The sequence below is a fragment of the Myxocyprinus asiaticus genome, chromosome 40 (assembly GCF_019703515.2).
Source record: "Myxocyprinus asiaticus isolate MX2 ecotype Aquarium Trade chromosome 40, UBuf_Myxa_2, whole genome shotgun sequence".
Taxonomy (NCBI): Eukaryota; Metazoa; Chordata; class Actinopteri; order Cypriniformes; family Catostomidae; genus Myxocyprinus; species Myxocyprinus asiaticus.
In genome coordinates this window covers 30,423,939-30,447,308 of record NC_059383.1, presented here as the reverse complement: position 1 = coordinate 30,447,308, position 23,370 = coordinate 30,423,939, and the positions used below count along the sequence as shown (strand labels likewise).

Genomic DNA, 23,370 nt, shown 5'->3' with positions numbered 1-23,370 from the left:
GAACCATCATTTCCACCATTCCCTCTTGTGCTCCCCCTCTCTGGAGAGCTCCACTCACACAGACCCTTCAGCAGAAGTCAAAGCTAATCATCATGCAGAATGCATGCTGGGATGCCATACAAGCTCTGATGGTCGAAAGGCTAAGGCTCGCAGGTGCAGGAAATGAAAAGCAGACGGAGCAATGGGGAACATGACAACATATCACTTGCAGAGAGTAAGGCAACACAACCGCCATCAATAATTCATACTTTATTGACAGTTTAATGTTTTACAAAGTAGCTGCAAAATTAGACCTGTACAAACTTAGAAACGGAAAACCGAAGGCCACATATCCCAAATCCAAAGAACTGAGAAAGACTGTGACTTTAAATAGGAAAGTGTACAGAGGGAAATACAGAGAGAAAAAAGGAAAGAGAATGTAAGAGAGTGAGAAAATTAACATTATCCTTCACAGAAGGATATAGCAGTGCACCTCTGGCAGAGGCAATATTACAAAGAAAACAGCCCAGTCATCAGTTTAAGGGGAAATTTAAATTTGTTTTTAGTTACATCCAAGGAATTACATCTCAACTTCTCCATTACTTGATTCTTGTTGCCTTTTTGCAGCTAAACGCCGTCCAACCATCTGCTGCTTGGTCTGTTTCTTTCTACACCTGCTTGGGTTCCACTATACCTCAAAAATTAAGGGGGTCTCCATGCCTAAAGCTAATCTGGAGGCAAAAATAAAAACATCTAACTAACACAAGGTCTAATCAGCCATACATAAAGGGATAAAAGCATAGGGTAGTGCAGAAGTTGGCCAGAAGGTTGTTGTTGTCATGCAAGCATTGTTGGAAGTTTGTGCTGGAACGTGCCTGGATGTTCTGTTCAGCCCTACTGGAACTCTCTCAGGAAGGGTTCGGTTGAAGGCCTTTGGAGGCAGCCAGCATTGCCCGCACTTTAGCCATGAGGTCCTATAATGCAGAAGAAATGGAGTGAAGAAAAAGTTAGTATGAGTATAAAAGAGCACCAGTGTGTGTGAGAGAGGGCTCAGAGAAATATAGCAAAAGCAAGAGAAGAGAGAATCTAATAAAAGTGAACACACAAGGACAAGAAAACAGAAACTTATGAATTTGTAACAACCTTACAGACAACTTGGTGAGATTTGAAATTCAGATTCCCTTCTGGCATTGTAAGTATGACAATCCAAGCTGCTAAATCTGTATACGGATGCCTACTGGCATCCTATAGAAGACAGGGCCAATCAGGAGCCGGGGTTGGATTCCTTTTCTTCAACCCCCCTCTTCTCATCCTCTGTGACTTGCATGCTAACTTATCTACATCCAGAGTCCGTCTGCATGCTAAGAGCCCACAGGGCCATTGTGACACTACAGGCTGCATTGCTTGGCACTTGAATATGCATTTGTTTACTTAATAAGCACATTAAATGGTGTCACTGTTTTCATTCAAATTAATTTGCATGATTTCCAAAGGTGACTTAATTATTATTATTATTAAGTGCAAATACATACACAAACAAGTTAACGCTCACTCTCACGCACATACAGTATCATGGTTAGTGAGACTCAGTTCGATACATCTATGCCTTTTAATGGCAGTGATGCCTTTAATACCTTTTACGCTGCCACACCAGCGTAGATTCGTTTCAAGGTTCATCACTGCTGCTTTCAATGAATGACAATCAAATTAAAAACGACTGAATAATATAAATGTTGATTTAAAGTTTATTTTGACTTATTTAAAGTATATAAACAATATATTTGTATTTTATTGCAAAATATTCAGATGTATGCAAATACATAAGTAGTTTGAAAGTGTAGGAAGACAGACTCAATTGGGTCATTCACAGCGCATAATGGGAGTGGGTGGTTGCTGCATAGCTCTTTTGATGAGCTTTGTTTGCCATAATTATCTAATTGGTCAATTTCCCTTCAGGATCATGTGTAGTCTAGTTCTTTACCAGAAATTCAGCTATTAAACATGATGTTTTTTTAAATGAAGATGAAGTACTGCAAACTAACGGCTTCAACAGAAGCAAATACCATTGATTAACAACCTCTGAGTTTATGGTAGGTCTGGTTTTAAAGCTTTATAATAAGGATGTGCAGATACCATTGTTTTGAGAATGAGTACAAGTACCAATACTTTCTTTTGGTACTCGCAGATAAAGAGTTCGATGCGTTTTTTTTTTGTTTTGTTTTTTCAGAATTCAATCAACAGTTTATTTCAATTTACCATCAAAATGGTGTTTAAATGAATGAAATCATTACAATTTTGATCAAATGAAAATATAACAATTAGTTTTTAAGATAATATTGTTTTATTTATTTTTTTCAAATTAAGTGCTTTTATACAGAACCTCACAGCACAATCCAAAATACATTGTTATATTTGTAAAATAAAGTGCTGCATAACAGAGCATCACAGATGTGATATATTGCTTGAATATAATTCAGTTACTATTGATTTATTATTATAATTATTATTAGTATTACTACTAAGTATTATGTAAATATTACATAACTATGCAGTAGTGATCTATTTCGGTCATACTTTTTTCCCTTTAAATTGTGGCTTTTATTTAGAAGTGTTTCCGTTATGACAGAAGATTCTCAATCCGGAAAAGTCGGTCGCTGTGAGACTCAAATGATTATTAAACCACAAAAGGCTGCTTAATAAATATGTAGTCTATGTGCATCGTGCTACAAAGTGAAATAGGGCTCTGCTCGCTGTCATCTGCTGCGAACAGAGCGTGCAATGCTCATGATGGTGTTTTCCCATGTATGTGTCAAGGATCTCTAAAAGGTTTGAGCACTTTGCGACTTTGTCTGCACAACACTGGCTCCATACAATCACAAGCACTCACATTTGAAGCACGCAGTACTTTTGCAGTTAAATAATCTCACTAAGACATAACGTGATTTTAATTTGTCCGCTGAATGTTTAAGGAATGACATTTGTATGTCAGATGGTATCGTTTTTTGCTATCTGAGCATTTTTACGAACACAAGTACATGAGCGTGGTATCGGACCCGATTTCAATACTAATATTGGTATTGAAAGCTGAAATGCAATACAGCAAAAAAATGCACTACTACAATCCACTACTTAATCATGTTGAGCATAAAAACCAAGGGTACCCAAAAAGGAAGATAGAATATGGCTCTCCGATCATAATACGTTGATCTAGTACATTCGAGTGACAGGACAAAGCTGGGATAAAGGACTCTCTAAGCCTTTAGCTGACCGAACAGATTATTGCAATGAAAGGAGGATATCTTCAGCATGATTGGAGCTCATTATGAGACCACAGCAGGATGAAGTGTGAGGATATCTGAGAATGTGACCGCAAAACTCTCCTCCCTCATAATATGAGAATGTTGTTGCTTTCTGACGTAAAATTACTTAACGGGAGCTGGCAAATAGACACGCAATTGGGACCAAAAACTGCTTTTTGCAGGCATCAAGGTTTTCCATAGCCATTTGGGCCTAAACCTCCATCAGTTTGACAGATAACCCAAATTCTTACTCACATTTTCTGTGTTCAAAGGATGTTTGAAGCACTTCAAGTTCACAGAGGTGGCACTACAGTGACAGGCCCAGGTCATATAAAAGCAATTTAGAAGAATGTTGCTAAAAGCTCGGCAATCCACCCATGTCCTAGATACTACATCTTTTTTCTACTTGAACTCCTTTAACTATTTTTAACCGATGCTCTGACTCAGTGAGTTAGTACGAGTCATTTTCTTCCCAAAGTCACAGTGATGTACTAGGGAATCTGTCATTCTTTTATATTTTACCCATCACCCTCAAATGAAGAACTAATAACCTGTCAGTGTGTACTCTGCCACCCCCCATAAACATCTGCTAATCAAACCATCAGTCACCTATCACCCTCAACATGCAGCCCATGCTAAACACCGTCAAATAAGAAAGAATGCTGAAAGTTTAAGACGAAGAGGAGAGTGTAAAGCACAGGAAAAGAAAGACAATAAAAAGACCATTGTGTTCCACAGGGAGTATCATAAACCAGCCTCCCTTGTTGTTCAGCTGACAGGCAGATATAAGGTTCATAAAGTCCCAAGGGAGTAGTGCTAAGACAGAGAACACGCTTCCACTAGCCTTTAATGTTACAGCTTTTTTATTTGCCGGTTGTAAAACCCTGCCATTCTCCACCGGAGTGTCTCCAGAGAGCACTTCTTCCTCTATCAATAGTTGGGATGTGCATGTCAGAGCTGGAACACTCTCCTCTGGAGGATCTGATCGTAGCTGCGTGAGGTAGGGCTGCAGGCGAGGATCAAACTGAGCAGAGTTGAAACCTGCTTCCCCTACAACAGGATCTACGGGTGGTCTGCACAGCCTGGAGTTTCCATTGCCTGGCTAGAGGGGGGAACTCAGGACAGAGGGACTTCCTCATGCAACAACTTGGTAACTTGTACAAGCCTGTCGGTCGAGTTATTTGTCAAGGTGAACCCTCTGTCCGCTTCCGTTGATTCAAACAACAGTTTTTGGTTTAAAAAAAAAGACACTGCCCCCTGGAAGCTTTGCCCCAGTTCCGAGGTGTCAGAATTGATTCTGTACACTGGGAGAAAAGGGAAGCAAATTAGGTTTCCAAATACCTGAAACCATGTCAAGACCGCGGTTTTGTTTTAAAATAGAAAAGAGAGAACGAATAAAAAAAAGCTGTTACTCAGCTGACTTCTTTTGCTGAAGATCAGATTGCTGTAAGTGAAACTCCTGAGAGTGTGCCATAGATTTGTTTATCTTCTTTTTTTTCACATTTTTATCATCCTTTTCTGCAACTGCTGTTTTCTTACCATGGCTTCTAAGACCTACCATTCCTCTGTTCTGCAGTGGTGGAAGAATAAGCAAAATAAAAGGTAGAGGGAGGGAAAGAAATAACAACAAAACTCTCTTTGCATTTCATCCTCGCCACACAAGGCCAGGGTTCAGAACAGAGCTGCAGAGAATGACAGCTGCACTGAATCAGCATGCGATAGCAACAAGCACCTTTTCTCCAGTAAACACACACACACTGCATGTATATATATATATATATATATATATATATATATATACCCGCCCCTGGCCACAGGGTCATGCAACCAAATCACTGTATTTCTCAGTTTCAGCACAAAACACTCAGCAAAAATGGACTACTGAGACTGCTGGATTCTAAATTACATACAATAAAGCCTTACTAAACATCTAAGGGTCTTATCAGCCCTGCTACACAATTTCTGTTTTTTTTTTTTTTTTTTGTTTATTGTGTTTGTTTCCATAGTCATAAGTGAGGCTTGAACCCACAACCCCTGGAAATGGAAGATTAAAATTTGATCAGACATACTTTTTAATGTACCACTGAAAAAGAATCATAACTAGTTTTTACATTCACTGTTTTGTAAGTTAATCATTTGTTAATGACATACCTGAGTGATTTTAGTTTGAACTGAAGAAACAATAGTTGAGGACACTTGCTTGTCTTTCTCCTGAGAACCATTCCTGTTTAATAAACACAGAAAAAAGAGAGTAAGAGAGTGACAGATATATAGAGGTCTGCCAACTGGCAGTGTTTAAAAAATACCCTGATACAGTATTCATTGCCACCATTCAGTACGTGAACCCACACAGACATCTCAGGCCTAAAATTCAGTGACCAAAGAAGGCCATGAAATATTCACCCAGTGCCGGAAGAGACATGACAACAGCACAAAAAAACAAAAACAAAAAACAGCTGAAGGCCAAGGGAATTTAAAGCAACTTTTTGATGAAACTTCAAAAAGATGCTTAAAAAAAAGGTCATGCTTGTATTGAATAATCCACATTCAGATTATTCTTTCAGGTTTTTGAATGAAAATCCATTCGTAATGTAGAAAAACAATGAGATCTGTGTCCTTCCACCTTTCATGCATATTACGCTGTCAAAAATGATTTTATATCAAAACGTCACCATGAGTGTTTTGAACGTCCAAAGCTTTCTTGCTTCATTCAACAGATAATTAGTCATGTTGTTAAACCATAACAAAACCATTCTAGCTACGAAATCAAAAAGGCCCACAATGCTCTTGGCAAAGCTTAAATTAATATTGCAACAAAGTAAAAAAATTCGCTTGAAGTTGTGAAATCTATGATTCTGACTGGAGAAGACTGAAGTTTAGTTGGGAATGCTGTCCTGACTGACTGATTGTTCACTAATGTAATCAGAGTGAGGTATCCCTTTACCTAGATCTTCCCAGGCTGGAGGCAGGGCTTGTGGCAGGGGAGGGGCTTGCAGAGACTATGGTCATTGCTCCGCCTGTGTTAGGGGATGCCGAGGGCGAACAAGAGGAACCCTTCAGACGGTGTGATGACTTTGAACTCTTTCTCTTCTTTTCATGAGGCGATCTGAAAGAGAGAGAGCTTTTAAAAGAATAGTTCACAGAAAATGAAAATTAATTCACTTTCATTGAATGGAAAAAATGATGCAATAAAGGTGAATAGTGCTTAAGACTAATATAATGCCAAACATCTCCTTTTGTGTTCCATGGATGAAAAAGCCATATGGGGTTGGAATAACATGAGATTGAGTAAATCATCACAGAAACTTCATTTTGCGGTGAACTATCCCTTTAAAAAAAATATTATATGGCTTCAGAAGACTTGGAATATAGCAGACGAGTTGTATAAGGACTACTTTAATTTGAATAATATGGCCATGGCCTTTACTGGAAGAAATATATATATATTTTTTAAAGGAGCATCTAACAGTTAATGGGCACAGTGACCTGCGTGGTAATGTCATGAGATGACAAAATATGTTTAGAAGAGAGTGGATCAATGAAGTTCTTGGAGACACAATGAGGTTAAAATGCTCTAACAAATATGGCAGGCACAACTTAACAGCAGTCAGTGCATAAGAACTAAGACTGATCGAATCTATAAAGGGACCAAGTTAATCTGGGAGAGTCGAAAAAAATAGACCTACACAAAAGCAAGTCCCTTGCCCATCTGTTCGCCAATACCAAGTTTGCAGTGTTTGGGAGGCTACTTTAAAACTGTAGCTTCCTAAGCTTAATCTTAAAGAAGTTAAAGGCGCACCAAGTAATTTTTTATGTCATCTCAGACTTACACTTACACTGACACCTAGGGGCATGGATGCAGCCTCATTCAAATGCAATAGTTCAGCTACCGGAGCCATTTTACAAATTCACTGTTGACCGTCAACCATGATTAATTTAATCCTTAAGTGAAAATGTCCAATAACAGGGAGGTTACGGAGATTAAACGAGTAATATTTGGCTGGTCATGTGATCATGGCAGCCCTCATCAGGGGACCCTCTCCATGTAGAATCAAAACAGCTTTTATAAAGTTACTGATATGACTGCAGTCTTCATCTCATTTGAGTGTTCATTATTTTATGCATGTTTAAAAATTACTATTCATTTCTTAAGTAAAACTTTTTAAATGAGGAAAAAAATTACTGAGTGCACCTTTTAACTACAGTCAAACTACAAAGAAGTAGTTACTGCAGCTACACTATAAGCAACTAAAAAGTTGCTAACTTCAATGAATCTATTTAAAGAAGAAAAAATTTGTAAATATATAATGATCAGATTATATTATTTATTTAGGGTGAACTGAACAATTAGTGACAACATTAAATACAACATTTACATTTTTACAAAACATGAACTACTAAAACTATAAATCCCCATTTTATAAAACCGAGTCGAAAAACACTATATAAAAAAAAAAAAAAAACAGCAGCAATGAACTTGAACACTTTAAGAACCCTTTAAAGGTCTGCAGGGACTCAGTTACATTAGTGAATCATTTATGTGAAATAGTTCATTTACATGAAGTGTCCGAACGAACAGACTCACTAAAAAGAATTGGAGTTCTCAACACTAAAGTGAATAATTTATTCTAACCGGTTAATTTTCATATACTGCCCGAAAGAAGCGATTCACTTAAATATTTTGTGACACTACAGTGCTCCTTGAAAATGTAGCTTGTTACAAGAAAAGCTGCAATATTGTGAAAATACTGTAGCTGGACTACTATCATGCTACTGAAAAAGTGAGTAGTATTGCTACTTTTAAAGGTTTACTTGTAGGATTTCGATCAATGTGAAATGTTTAAGTTCAAAAGTTTGAAGTTTGATGCAATTATTGTGTTATGAATCAATGACTAAATATTGAGTTTTCATGATCATTGCTGTAATTTCTGAGAACTCTGGTACCTGTGCCCATCCCTATTAAACAAATTAGCATTTCCATGACTATGACTGCTGGTGGATCAAGGTCAGCCACACGGAAGGATCATCCTTCGCTTGCATGGAAGCAAGGCTCTGCATTTGTGATTTTTCTCCCCACAACATACTAAACCAAACATCTACAATGCACTTCTCAGCTACACTTGAACACCGCTAGTGATCTAGTGCTCTATGTGTCGCCCTCAATTCATTCCTCAGATCTAAGCAAAAAGGGATGAGAGTGTAATGAAAGATGCTGAAGCTTTTTTTCCTTTGAAGGAAATGTGTAAAAAGCTTGTCGTCACTTTTGGTAACCTCCATCACAGCAGAATACGAAGAAACAGTTCAGGTAAGCTGTGAAGAGTGCTGAAGAGTGCTGAAGAGAGCATGTATGCCCAGATAAAGGCCAGTGACATAAAAGCTGGGCGAGAAGTCATCGTGACCCCCTTTTTCTGTGGTGCTTTAGCACCTTAGAGGTGACAGTATGAGAATAATGGTAATGTAGAGGAAATGAGAGAGAGGGAGAACAGTGATAGCAGTGTCATGGAGAGGATTGACAACCGTCCTCTTCAATAGAGGGATTAAAGTGACTGAACATATCGTGCTGGTGCAGGCTGTGGGAAAACACTATGAAAGCACTTTCCACGACAGTAAACGGCCCGGTATATGCTGACAAACAGCAAAACTGCTCTTCATGTTGATATGCACCTAGAGTGTTTACAATGAAGCTTTATCACAGCTGCAGTTAATACAAAGACATCACTTCAGCAGTTGGGTAGGAGGGTAGATCCATTTTGGATAGGTAAATATACCTAGACATGAATGTGATAAAGTGCAGTGGCCCCATAAAATATTTAGACACTAAAAGGTGAAGTGTGAAATTTTTGGAATTGGAAATATAATTGTTTTTAAACAGGTTTCTTGAACACTCTCCCCATATTTCATTGGCCAGTCAAACAGACAGTCCCGCCCCAAACTGTTTGAGCCCCAACCCATTGATTGAGCCAATGTTGTTACAGTTGCAATCAAAATTATTCAACCCCACCAAGACAGTAAGGATTTACAAAGGTAAGCTTTTCTGATCACCCAGAATTTTTAAACTTTACATCTATATCAGTTGAGTGACACATTCAAAGTCATAGTGTGAATATATAACCTAATATTTGTAAACAGCAGGATTTAAAAAAAAATACATCCATGTCATAATTATTCAACCCCTATCGCATGTAGCTGTTTCTTAAATATATAAGGCTACACAAGTAATTGTTTTAAAAATAATTAAGTCATCAATCTGCAATAGCACTTAAGTTTTAAAATTTAAGTTTAGCATTGTAAGCAAAAATGTATTTCTATGCAAAAAATGCAATTAAAAGCTTATAAGCTGTCTCAAAAGCTAATATAGGAGATTATTTCATTACACAAGAAAAGTCATGGCTAAAAGTACATTTCCAAGGCACTTTAATTTCCAATAGACAAAGTTGACAGCACCATTCATACATTTTTAAATATGGTACAACCGCAACATTCTTGGGGTGTGGAAGAAAGCAAAACTTCACCAAGGGAAATGTTGACTTGAATATTCAAGAAGTAATTAGGAAAGACCTGTGGAGTCCTGGAAGAAGGTTTTATAGACGTATGACACTAAACTGAAAATGAGTTTTAGACCCATGGGTCAGCAGTACGTCTGGTGTAAGATGACAAGGTGATGACAAGAACGACACCATCCCCACAGTCAAGCATGGAGGTGGGTCAGTCCTGTTATGGGGGTGTTTTGCAGATATCCTGACTATGTGACTGACACCATGGATTCTTTCAGGTATCAGGCCATTTTGGCATGTAAAATGTGATGCCTTCAGTGTGTAAATTGAAGCTTGGTGATCACTGGACTTCCCAGCAAGACAATAACACCAAGGATACATCCAAGTTGTCCAAAATCTGGTTCAGGGATAGGTCGTGGAATGTCCTTAAATGGCCCTTTCAGTCTATCAATAAAATCCCATTGCAAACCTTTGTTGGGATTTCAAGGAAGCAGTGGCAGCACAGAAACCAAAGAATGTCAATGAGCTGGAAGGTTTTGCTCATGAGAAATGTGTAAAAATTCTAATAGAGAGGTGTCCGAAGCCTGAGAACACTTACCTGAAACATTTATTTGCTGTTATTAAGGATAAAAGATGCTCCACAAATGATTGACTTTTGGGGTTGAATATTTTTTACATGACATTTGTGGAGAGAATGTTATTTTTTATTTATGAACACTTTGTTCTCAAAATCACTCAAATGTGTATTACAAACTTACTTTGACTGTTTACTGAGGTTTTAGTTGATGTGTTTTAATTCACATCACCAGAATGTATTGCTGGTCAGGGGGGATGAATAATTTTGATTGCAACTGTATGTCGGGCAGGCCACAATGCTCATTGTTTTATCATCTGAAACCTAACAAAGATTTTATTGTGAAATGTTTTGCTTGAGAAGTGCACTTGTGCAATCTTTATTTAAAATAAATGCCACTTGGTTTCATATTTCATTATATAATACAAAGACATTCATGCATTTTTAAATTTGTTTTAAGTGTCCAAATACTTTTTAGGACCACTGTACACCAATTCATGCTATCAATGCTAAAACTGTGAGCTGCAGCTGCCACTGTTAATCTTTGGGTCTACAGACATATTAAGTGCCATACATAAATGCTAATGGGGTTGCCTGTAACTAAAGAATCTCCACCGATACTGTGTTTTCATTAGGAAGAGTACTGTGATGAATATTAGTTGTATAATAGTGCTGGAATTTCATGAAGTGGTGGGCCGCCTGCCTACCAGCGGAGCTCTATTGTTGCCCACCTTGATCTAGAGCGCTTCCTGCCCAGTCCTGGGTTGCTGCCAAGGCGGTAGGCACTTGAACCATAGCTTTCTTTCTCCCTCCCTTCCCGCTTTCTTTCCGAAGAGTGAGCTCGCCGATCCCGTTGGCTGGGGGAACGAGACTGAGACCTGAGAGAGAAGAAAGAGAAATGGGAGAAAAGTGCGGGTTAAAGAAAAAATAAAATAAAAAATCTAGTCAAAATATAAACATTAAAGTTAGGGTTATTGATGCCATCATGGCTCTGTTTAAACTTGGTATTAAGATGTGTTTTGGGTGATTCAGGTTAATTGTATTTTTGGGTGAACTGTCCCTTTAAGAGAAAGTACTCAAATATCTAACATTTCTTCGTCTGACCAATTAATAGTCCAATCCTCTGAAGAACCTTTACTTACCCCATTTGAAAAGCGTTTAAACAGTTTGACACTCCTGAGCTTTTGATTCACATAAAACAAATGCAATTTTAACAAGAACTGGTGACATGACAAAGGACAGGAAGACGGAGTCTCTGCTTTCCTATCTGTGTTTAATTAATTGCAGGGCACGACCACATCAGTGGGTGCACGTCTCCTGTTTTAGCAGAATCTAATTCTTTCTTGCTTATTTTAGCTATATCTAATGGTGGCTAAGTTTTTCAACAAAATAGTTCCATAACATTAAGAAACAAACCTTACTGAACCCTGGAAATTGAAAATTAATGTCGACGAAGACAATTCCGTAATAACATGGATGGAGCGTTAATTACAGGTGTGCATAGGTTGAAATGTAATCATACCTTCATATATCCACACAGAAGGATAATGTGAATTCAAATAATTGTCTCATATGCACACACACTTTAAACTGTGACGGTGCTAGCAGGAAGAAAAATAATGAAAAGTGTGGGGTCAGGGACAAGCAGAGAGAATGAAAAATAAATATATTTGTAAAGAGAGAAAGAAAGAAAACAGACATCACTAGCCATTAATAACTTAGCGCTGGGGTGTCAAAGATATTATTTGAAGAAAGAAGTGTTTTTTTTCCTTCCACTACAATACATTTGCATCCACTTATTATAATTGCGTCCAAAGTGAATTTCCTTTTTCATGTATTTTTCCACTACACTGGGGAGATACTCATAAAAGATACATTTACGACTGGTCCCTGGTGTTGATGTGCTGGTTGGAGACAAGAGATGCAAGGTGTCAGGAGAAAGTAAATCAAAATTAGTGAATATCTTACATACTGGCAGCATTATTATTAGGCAATACAAAAATTAGAGACACAAGACTGGCCATGTTTGAAGGCTGAAAGCAGGCACATTCTAACTATTTCCCAGCCTAGTAATACTAATTCAATGTCCATGTTAATTTTCAGAGTTCAACTGAGATATTGGCCTGTAATTAATGCATGCTATAATAAAAATGAGACTCCTCAGTGTACAATTTTATCCAATGTAGCTTTGTGCTAATGTTCAATTTCAAATGCTTTTTTTGATGTTTCTTTGAAAGAAAACGGGGGCCAGTCCAACTTTAAATGTACAACCATTCAAAAGTACAGCCACAAGACGTCAACATTATACATACTGGGGGGCTTGGGTAGCTCAGTGGTAAAAGATGCTGGCTACCACCCCTGGAGTTCGCTAGTTCGAATCCCAGGGCGTGATGAGTGACTCCAGCCAGGTATCCTAAGCAACCAAATTGACCCGGTACAGTCACATGGGGTAACCTCCTCGTGGTCGCTATAATGTGGTTCGTTCTCGGTGGGGCGCGTGGTGAGTTGTGCGTGGATGCCGCGGTGGATGGCTTGAAGCCTTCACACATGCTATGTCTCCGCGGCAACGCACTCAACAAGCCACGTGATAAGATGAGCGGGTTGGCGGTCTCAGAGGCAGAGGCAGCTGGGATTCGTCCTCCGCCACCCGGATTGAGGCGAATCACTACGCGACCATGAGGACTTAATAGCGCATTGGGAATTGGGCATTCCAAATTGGGTAAAAAAAAAAAAAAAAAAACATACATTGTATCCTGTATGTTAACATCATTTTAGTGTGATAACATTTCTGTTCTACATGATTTTCGTGAGAAAATCGCTTACAGGATTACAGAGTTTACTGGTGTTACGTCATTATGAAAACAATGTTATAATATTGCACATAAAATTACACAGATAAGGTTAGAAAGCAACCTTATCACATAAAAATCATGTTAACATGTATAATGTTAACTTTTGTGGCAACACTTTTAAAACAGCTTGTATTTTAAAGTTTAATGACTGGCCCCAATCACTTCCATTGCATGTGCCTTACTATAACTGCGATTTTTGCTTTTGTTTTTTTTTTGTTTTTTTAAGAAACAAGGTATGTGTAATTTTTGTAAAACAATTTTTTAGTAATCAACATTTTGTTGCAAATGTTTTGACTGAGCTTGAATTGAACCCGGAACATTCCTTTAATAAGCCTCCCATCTAGGGGTGGCCGATATGACCAAAATCTTATAGCACGATATCACTAATTTTATATCACAATATAGTTAAATAAAAAAAATACAAAAATCAATAAAAATGTATTTATATATTAAATAACAATATTGTAATGCCTTGTTTTGAAAAATCCAGTCATTGAATGAAATACTTTATAAATACTTTATAAATGAAAACTACTTCCTCTTATATAATTTTCTCTTTATTTGGAACTTGACAAACATAGAAGTTTTTTTTTTGATGGTATTCAAAAGGTGGTTGCTAAATTCCACATTTCAGTCTGATGTTGTTGACTAGTTTTATTATTATAAAACACTTCATTAGGCTCTTAATGGTTTAATTAGTCATCTCTGTAGACAATATTTGAATATCTGAAAGCAACAACGATTTGCTTTCTAATATCTAACATCATTCGAACTGAATTTTATTAAGAGTGATGATGTGTAGTTTAAAAAATCTGCATGACAGATGACACATAATTGTTGCCGCATTACATTGCTTTAGCTGTTTTCCTCGTCAGTGTTGTTTAGAATGTCAGGCTCTCTCGCCATTTGAGATGTTTAACTTCCTCCATAGCCCTTTAAGGTAAAAGGCACAAAACTCAGTAAACTTCAAATGGGTCAAGCAAGTTTTGATATTTGTGCCTTGACAGAGAGAAACTGGGTTCATTAGCGCAAGTTTCTGTGGAGCCCAGTCTGGAAGCATGCTGGACTCTCGTGCAATTTCATGCTTCAGAAATAGCACGCGAAAAAAATCACGTGAACCAAAGCTGCGTGTTTCTGATGAGAAGCAGGTTCAGAACGCGAGATTAATGTAATTGAATTTGCTTTGGCCACCCGAAATTTAGCTTGGGCGGCTGCCAAAAAATGGTCAGTACCTGAAAAAACCCAGTTTCTTCAATTCTCTCAGTCACACATAAAGCTGCTCTGCCTTCCTTCTATATTTCTCAGACAGAATGTGTTACATGAATAGAATGATGTGCACATTTCTTGCACACGGTGGCGGTTTTGCGTAGCCGTGATACAGACAATAATCCAAAATGTACACCGGTTGCCAAATTTCTACCGGTTTATGTCTACCGGTATATTGTCCACCCCTACTCCCATCTCAGTCAATTCTACACAGTCCCTTTTTGTTTTGTCTCAAAGGTATTAAAAGTTATTACAGCAGCATGCAGTTGAATAATACCTATTTCATTAAGCTAAAATAGAACTGGCTGCACTAATGTTGAATGCATTTGCATGCAAAACAGTTTAACAAAAGTTATTTGGTTTACACAAAGTGCCATTTTATCCAATATGGCCCTCGACCTCAAAAGAGACCCCTGATCTAGAGAGAGCACTCTATAAAAAAAAATGTTTTTGTACAGAAAAAACAAAAATCATTTCCTAGCATTTGAAAACGTGACTCATCCACTTTAGATCCTTGCCTCCATGTTCTCCGGTCCACAAGACTCAACAGTTAATTAATTTGCTCTTAAATTCACAATCTGCTCACTTGAACTCAAATTACGTTGTAACAGTGCAAAAGGTGCTAACTGAACAGTTTCAGCAGTCTTTTCCTGCCTTAGCTGAAGTGGCGACACCTAGACACACTTGAACAGGGTTCCCTCAGCCAACCAAACACAAGCTTACCCATTGAGACCTGCTGACCTGCTGTAAAAAAAACACTTATAGTCCATATACAACTGAGCAGCAATCAGGCCAAAAGGTCAAAAACCACATGGCCCACGATTCCGACCTGAGAGCCTGACTGGCTAATTACCAACTAATGTAGATGAATATCAGAAAAAATGAGCAGCCACTGTTGCAGTCTATGTCTATGAAATGGTTAGTAAATGGACACTGGGTGGTCTATGTGCGTGACGTCTGAGGCTGAGACTGTGGCAAGGGCATGGTGGGGCTGGACTCGATGAGAAACTAAGCCTGTCCAGAGGTGAGATGATCTGGATTAAGAGCAGCTGCTGTCATGAAGGTGGTATTGCTGTGTAAACGCGGACTCTGCAGTCAGCACATCGGTGCGGAGGCTATGAAGTAAGCGGATGAACTGCAGTTTGATAACAGAGAAATAAGGAAACCACAAGGGATAGGAAGATTTATCATAGAGCTCTTAGCTGGAGAACATGGTTAAAGCCAAGGCGATATCTACAGAGCCGCACAGTGGCTCAGCCAAACTAGATTAGTAGACTAAGAAGCGCTTCCCTACCCAAACTCATTTCAATCTCTCTCTAGCATAGACAAGATTTATTCTTCGAAAAAATGTAGAAGGAGAGGGGGCTGGATTCTCAGACACTCCTTATCTGCTGTTACAGGAAGCTTGTTTATTCTTCCGATATTTCACCTTAAGCAAGTTTATCTGACTTAGTCAAATTTTTAGGCAAGCTTGCATATAAATATAACCAAGCCAAATGTCAAAGAGTGAGCGACAGAGAAATAATGAGAAAGTGAGAGAGAGAAAGAGAGAGAGAAAGAAAGAGAGGGTATTCAATCTAGCCTTTTACACAGTTCTAAAGGATTTAAATCCTGGGGCAGAATGATTTAATCTCCAAATATTATATTACGGCATGTCAGGACGGCGTGATGAGCGGACTGTAATTACTGCAACTTCAACTGTGGATAATGACAAATCAGCCTTGATTTCTAAATAAATGAGGGCGGCTGAGGGGTGAACAAGAGTTGACAGGTTGGTGGGGGGAATGTATCGGTGCCTTGAGTTCCTTGGATCAAAATTTTGACAAGCCATGCTGGCTGAGTATCAGCTACCAACTACCTCACAATATGATACACATTACGATGCATAAAGTGGCCCCAAAATATATTTGGATACTTTTGGACACTTAAAGGGATGGTTTAACCAAAAATTTAAATTCTGTCATCATCTACTTTCCCTGAGGTTGTCCCAAACCTGTATGACTCTTTCATGGAAATCAAAAAGAGATGTTAGGTCAAATGTTCACCTCAGTCACCATTCACTTTCATTGCAACTTTTTTCCATACAATGAACAGTGACTGAGACTTATGTCTACCTAACATCTCTTTTGGAGTTCCATGAAAGAAAGTAAGTCATACAGGTTTGGGCCAATCTCAGGGTGAGTAGATGATGACAGACTTTTCATTTTTGGGTAACTTACCTTTCAGCAACACTTGTAAACGCATTAATGCTATTGCATTAGATAAAAAATATAAAACCAAGTGGCATCTGCAGACAAATGTTGCTGGACCTTTTCTTTGAAATTACTTTTTTGTAGTCAGTTCTGCAATTACCTTTAATCTTTTTATCTTAATTTTGAACAACATATCTGTTGTTTTATCATTTCAAACCTAACAAACATCTACAAATGTGTGTTTGTGCTATGTATCTTTTAAAAAAGCTGCTTCCTTTGATATTGTGTCATATAATGCAATGACATTCATAAATTTTTTTAGGGTGGGTAAAGTGCTGAAATAGTTTAGAGGGTCACTCTATGTAATGATTCATATGAAATCATGACACATTTTAATGCATCACAATATCATAAATGGATCACAGTTGAAACAGTGGCCAACATCTGTGATAGACTGAATCAGCTGCACAATCTCTCTTGGGCTGCTTGCTTGAACTTTTTCAGTAGTTTGCATTAGAACTGGAACATACCTCCCTGAGAAATGCTGTTTAACATTTCTGCTAATTAAACAACAAGCTTCTTTATCAACTGAATGGTAGGAAGTGAAATGAATGTAAACACAAATAAATAGAAAATACAGATACAAGGATCTAAAGTGTCATTGCAATATTGTGAGAATCAGAATCACAATATCTCCATGGCCTTACAAGCCTCCCTCCCACACATATTTCAACTTGCTCATTTATGGAATATTTCTGAAAAATTACATTTTGAGTGATTGATTCCAACATTTACGCCCTAAAACCATGTTTTACATTTAGCTTAAAAGGGCACTAGATTTAGACATTTTAGGAAGACTAAAAGGTTGGAAAAAGCTGTTTAAAAACATAATTACATTTCAGTACATGTAGCCCCAGGCATAGGCCATTAGCAATTAATGAGCACTTTTTAACAGTTTAAATAGTTCTTGGAAAAATGTAAAAACTTCTAAGCTGCTGCCGGTACCTGGATCTCCTGTAGGTGCAGTAAGCACTGGGCAAAGAGTGCTTGGTTTTGGATTTCGATCTGGATCGTGATCGGGACCTGGACCGAGACCTTCTCTTATGTTTCTTCTTCCTCTTGTCTCTATCTCGATCTTGATCCCTGTTTCTGTCCCGTTCAGGCCCACGAGATGAAGATGAGGAGTAAAATGTGGTCATATGAGGATTTGGGGCGTCTGTGCTCCTCATTGGCATGGTTTCTAGAAGTTGGTATTCTAAACCTGCTATATGAGATGAGTGTTGGAGAACAGCACTCATGGGAAGGGTGGACACCACTGGCTGTAGAGAGACAACAAAGGAAGAGGGATTAGACACATGAGACCTGAACCGCAGATATGAAGGGAAAATTCTCCCAAAACATAAAATTATTTAAAAAACCCTCATGTTGTTTCAAAACCCATACTCTGTTAATTCTTAGAGAATGTTAGTCTCAGTCACCATTCACTTTAGTTGTATGGAAAAAAAGATGCAATAAAAATGAATGGTGACAGAGACTAATATTTTGGTAAACACCTCCCTTTGTGTTCCACAGAAAAAAGAAAGTAAAAAGGGTTTTGAACAACATGAGTGTGCATTATTGACATAAAGTTAAGGTTTGGGTGAACTATCCCTTTAAGTGAGACAGCACATGAAAGAGATCTGGCATTTTAACGAGCAAAATCCAATCAGGGTCCTTTTCCTTGGACAAAATTATGACACAGATTAGATGAAAGGCGGCCCCACTGGTTTTTTAAATCTGTGCATCTGATCCAATCAATACAGCCTCAACTGGCTTTGAGCGGTCTCTGAGACCGTTTACAATTTAAAAAAGTTTTTGCCATCAGTGTATGTCTGCATGTGTAAGGCAGTGCATGTTAGTGTGTATGTGTGCACTCAGGCTGGACAGATCGCTATAAATCCTGTGAGCCGTGTCCGTGTCCTTTTTGACTGGGTCCTAAAAGTTCCTCTACAAATAGTGCTTATTAAAAATACTGGTTGTTTCACAGCATAATATGGCCTCCTTTGTCGTAATCATTTCAATATGTGTCTGTCTCATTAAATGAGTTCCCCTTTTGCTTTTGAATTCACATCAGAAATGGGATTTCATCAATCAATGTTATAGAACACAATGTCAAAGCCACATCTGCTGATCTCAGTTCAAACCACACAAGGAAATAAAAGTCTATTTTATCATGAGTAGGAATAGAACAAAATGGAAAAACCAGTGCTCTTGCGTGTGTTTTGTGCTATATTAAAATCTGTGCCAAGATCTGCCACAGTCAGTCTTGACATCTAGGGGCTACAGGTCATATGAACGGCTCTGGAGAGATTTAATGGAACCAGGACGCAATGTCTTTCCAGCGTATTTATAAATGTGTCCCAATTAATCTCGAAATAGAGTTATTCTCTCTCTTTCTCACATGGAAATGTTTCTTGACTAAAAGAAAGCACCGCCTAGGAAAAGACTGTGCAGAGTAGGTGCTCTACATAAAAAGATTAGCAAGCGTATTTAATTTGGTAACCAACATCTCTAAATATCTGACACTAGCAAGAGTTACATAAATGCGACACAGGGCTGAGTTTGATTTCAGGGGCTTTGGGTTGACATTTGACTAGATAATCACTAAAAGGTGAGTGTGGCATGAGTGTCCAGTCACTCATTTCTGTTCTCGAGAGATAGGGAAAAATGGGCCCTCCGAAATATCACGTGTAGGACAGGCCTGCTTAGGGCCATTTAATCAATTGGGCTCATGTAAATAGGCACATGGAGAACAAATACTTGTGGTGTATTCCATAAAAAACTTGCCACCATGATGCTAGATTAAGTAAAAGGTGGCCACCCCCAAGTCTCTATAATGTTGTAGTCCCTAGGCATTGCTTGCATCCCTCATTTAATGTAGTCTATGGAATGTTTTTTTGTGTCCATTTTACCATCCACCAAGCGAAAATAGTATGTTCAATCGCTTAGAAAAATAACAGCACACCTTTCCAAAAAAAAAAGCAGCATAATTTGAGCACAAATGGTGTGGGATGAGTTTAATACTTGGGGTTAGGTGTTTGTTGCCATCCCTAAGTATGAGATACAGTAAGTGTTGCTTGCCTCAGGGAGAGGAGCCAAGATTTTCAAGCCAACAAAGTAAGAGAGCTCCGTCATTGTGCGTGTTAAAAATGACAAACTGTCCAGCCAAATCCCTACAGTCCAAAAACCAGTTGCTGAGCTGTATTGCAATTGGAACTCTATTATGCACTAAACTTCCGAAGAACAAGCGAAAGAGAGAGAAAAATTTAGTAAAATGATTTAATTTGGTCCATCACTCACATAAAGATGGGAGAAAATGTGACTGTATTTGCGATCTATTGACCAATAAATAGGTCACACAGAGTTTGTTCTCAGACTGTCATAAAAGGGAATCAGTCTGGGTAAAAAATAAAAAAAAATACTGTGATTGGCTTAAAACTGACAGTTTTTCTATCATTTGAGGTTAATCATGACCCTTCTTCCAGGATAAGGACACTGCGACTATGTCAGTGCCAAACAAGTCAGTAATATGTCTCAGAAGTAGTGATAGACTGATTAACTGGCCAATATCTGGCCATTTTTGTAATGATCAGCCCATGACACACCCACTAATGTCATTAACAGAAGTGGTAGTTTCCTCAGAAAAACATCTAACCTATGCTGGCTAATAGTGCACAAAATAAATGTCAATCTTCTGTATCTATTGACAGCTGGTATACAATTATTGCCAAATATGCTGTGGTTAAGAATCTTCTTTGAATATTGTCCAGCTTGATCATTAATTTGAAGTTCAAAAGTCAATTTGTAGGTACGTAAGACCTTATGCACATATCAAAACAAGAATGGCTGATATCTGAAATTACAACTTCTACTAATTAAAGTTAGATTTCAAAAGCAACAATTTTTTTAGTTTCACAACTAGCTGACATTCCATTTTTTATGTCAAGAATGAATATTTCCATAAATAACTACATGATTTTTGATAAAGAATTAACATTTTTACTAGTGCAAATCTAATCACTGATTTCAAAAATGAGAATTTTTACTAGTAGTTATTCCATTGCTGATATCAAGGATTAACTAGTGAAAATTAAATTATAGATATCTACAATTTATATCCTGCACATGATAAATGTCAGTTTGGCTTGCCATAGCCACATAGCTGCACTGTTTACACTTTGGAGAACTTTTATTTGGAAGGAACTCAACTTACAGAAGTATTTCATGAACAACAACAAAATACACACTTCACTTTTAAATTGCATTACATTGGCCGCCCTTTAGATATTTAGCCTCTTTACATATGGCATTGTATCGATCACTGAAAAACCCATAACAGCTGACCACTACTTATAAGACTGTAAATATTCCAAGTATCATGACTGTAGACAACCTAAATGAACACAATGAACATATTAGAAGCTACGAACTGGGCATTACAAGAAGGCAATGGATTGAGGTGGCACCTAGAACAACAGAGGGACAAATATACAGGCAGTCATTAAAACCTTGGTGCTAGATTCATTTGTTCAGTCGACAGTGAGAAGTGTTCAGCATAATTAATCCATTTTCTTCATACTTTAAGATAAAACAAATCTAAGTGGGGTAAATTGCCGCTATTTAGTTCACATTCTTTGGAGACTCTCAGCAACCAAAGTTAACCACAGCACTTTTTTCATTTCTTTTTTTAATCATCTCCACTGGTGTTTAAGTGTTTAGACTAACATGCAGATGAAAAAGTTGGTAAAGCAAATGCTTCAGCTAGTGGTATGCAATTACATCCAATAGCCAATATATGGATAAAAAAAAAAAAAAAAAAAAAAACGCACACTCCTGATTACAAAGGGCGGTGTCTTGGTCTCGGTGAGTCCACCGGTTTGTTCTGCTTGTTTTGGTGTTCTCTCCCTCATGTGTTTCAGGTGCTGCTGGCATGTGGAATCAGCGTTTCCATGGGAACCCTGATTATTTCATTGTTTCAACACTGATCATGCCAACCTTTAGCAGGCTGATGGCACCTGTCTCTTGTTTGTTTCCTGCTTACTTAAACCCCACTCTGTCTCATGTTCACTGCTAGATTGTTGTTGTGTGTGTTGTTTAACTCACCTCGCTCTCTCTGTCTTAGTTGGTCCTGTTACGTGTACTCTGTGTCAGTTGCTGTGTTCTCGGATTGCGGTTACCTTCCTATCTGCCTTTTCGCTCGCCTTGACGCTTCACCTGAGGATTCCTCACTGGTTTTCCCTCTACACTGTCATGTTGCACACATGCCTACGAACACATTCTCCTCCAGAGGATTCCTCGCAGATCTATATTCCACACTGCCACAACGCACACACGCCTACGAACATACTCTCCATGCTGTAGTCAGTGCCACATTCCTCTCTAGCCACCAGCCCTGTTTGAATCTTCCTTGCTCTTCAGCATTGTTTAAGTTTGCTTTATTAAATTCTGTGAATGGTGCCTCCGCGCCTGGATCTCGTCTCATTTGTGACAACATTTACATTTATTCATTTGGCAGACGCTTTTATCCAAAGCGACTTACAAAAGAGGAAAAACACAAGCGAATCATCTTAAGGAGACAGTGGTACGAAAAGTGCCATATTACAAAGTTTCACTAGCATCAGAATAGCATTCAAAACAGATTAAAGTGCAACAAGGAATTTGTTTGTAAATTTGATTGTAAAGTGCTCATGGAAAAGATGTGTTTTTAGCCATTTTCTGAAGACAGAAAGTGAGTCAACTTCATGGATGGAGTTGGGAAGGTCATTTCACCAACATGGTATGATGAAGCCGAAAGTCTGGGAAAGTGTTTTGGTGCCTCTTTGTGTTGGTACAACAAGGCGACGTTCCTTAGCCGACCGCAGGCTTCTAGTGGGCGCGTAGCTCTGCAGAAATGATTTTAGGTATGCTGGAGCAGACCCAGTGACTGTTTTGTATGCCAGCATCAGAGCCTTGAACTTGATACTTGCATCAACCGGCAGCCAGTGAAGCCAGACAAGGCGGTAGAGCATTGCCAGAGGAAATGGCACATCCATCTTCCTTTGACTTTTGATGTGCACCTGGGCTCATCAGTATTTTATTTTCTGCTGTAGATTTTTACTTGCCCTGCCAAATATTTCACTGGCCCTCCCCAAAAAATGGATGGAAAACGATGGCATACAATGCAATTTTCAATGCTTGATGCTTCCAAGACTATTTCCATTTTCTATAAAACCTTATTTGTTTGCCAGGGAGATAACGTTATCTGTGTGATGTTTAAATTTGTAGAACTTTCAATAACAATGTTCAAAACATCACATAAAACCAAATGTTCACATTTAAACCAAAAACACATGTACAAGATCAGCAGATGTAAGATGTTGTGAGATTGCAGCACTGGCCCAATAGGGGCCAGTAACAGTTCCTTTAACGACTACATTCTCACACTGACCCAGGTAAGCAGGCCATCCTTACTGTCGAGCCCTATGTTCACCTCAATCTTGACGATTTTCCCCAAACACCGACAGTGCTAAGGAGATTCGGCATGGCTTATAAGAGACATTTAAATGCACGAAGCTTTGGAAAGTCAATGCCTCTCTCTCTCCCATAGCTAGTAAGAATAAAGAAACCCTTTTTCATAAAAAGAAAAAAAAAAAAAAAAAAAAAAGAAATGACACCTAGAATGAGTCTCTTTGATCT

The 23,370-nt window shown here is 38.3% G+C and overlaps 1 protein-coding gene across 4 annotated transcripts in view; it reads right to left on the bottom strand.

Annotated features, from left to right (window-relative positions):
• Window positions 1-236: 236 nt before the first annotated feature.
• Window positions 237-23,370, bottom strand: part of LOC127430582 (splicing factor, suppressor of white-apricot homolog) — a 106,136-nt gene continuing 83,002 nt past the window's right edge. For all 4 annotated transcript variants that reach the window (XM_051680444.1, XM_051680445.1, XM_051680446.1 and 1 more), the window contains 5 exons: window positions 17,662-17,975; window positions 11,078-11,224; window positions 6,223-6,384; window positions 5,430-5,502; window positions 237-953 (listed from right to left, as the gene is read on the bottom strand). In XM_051680444.1, coding sequence (XP_051536404.1) covers window positions 888-953; window positions 5,430-5,502; window positions 6,223-6,384; window positions 11,078-11,224; window positions 17,662-17,975 — 762 coding nt within the window. In that variant the 3' untranslated portion in view covers window positions 237-887. The remainder of the gene's footprint in view (window positions 954-5,429; window positions 5,503-6,222; window positions 6,385-11,077; window positions 11,225-17,661; window positions 17,976-23,370) is intronic.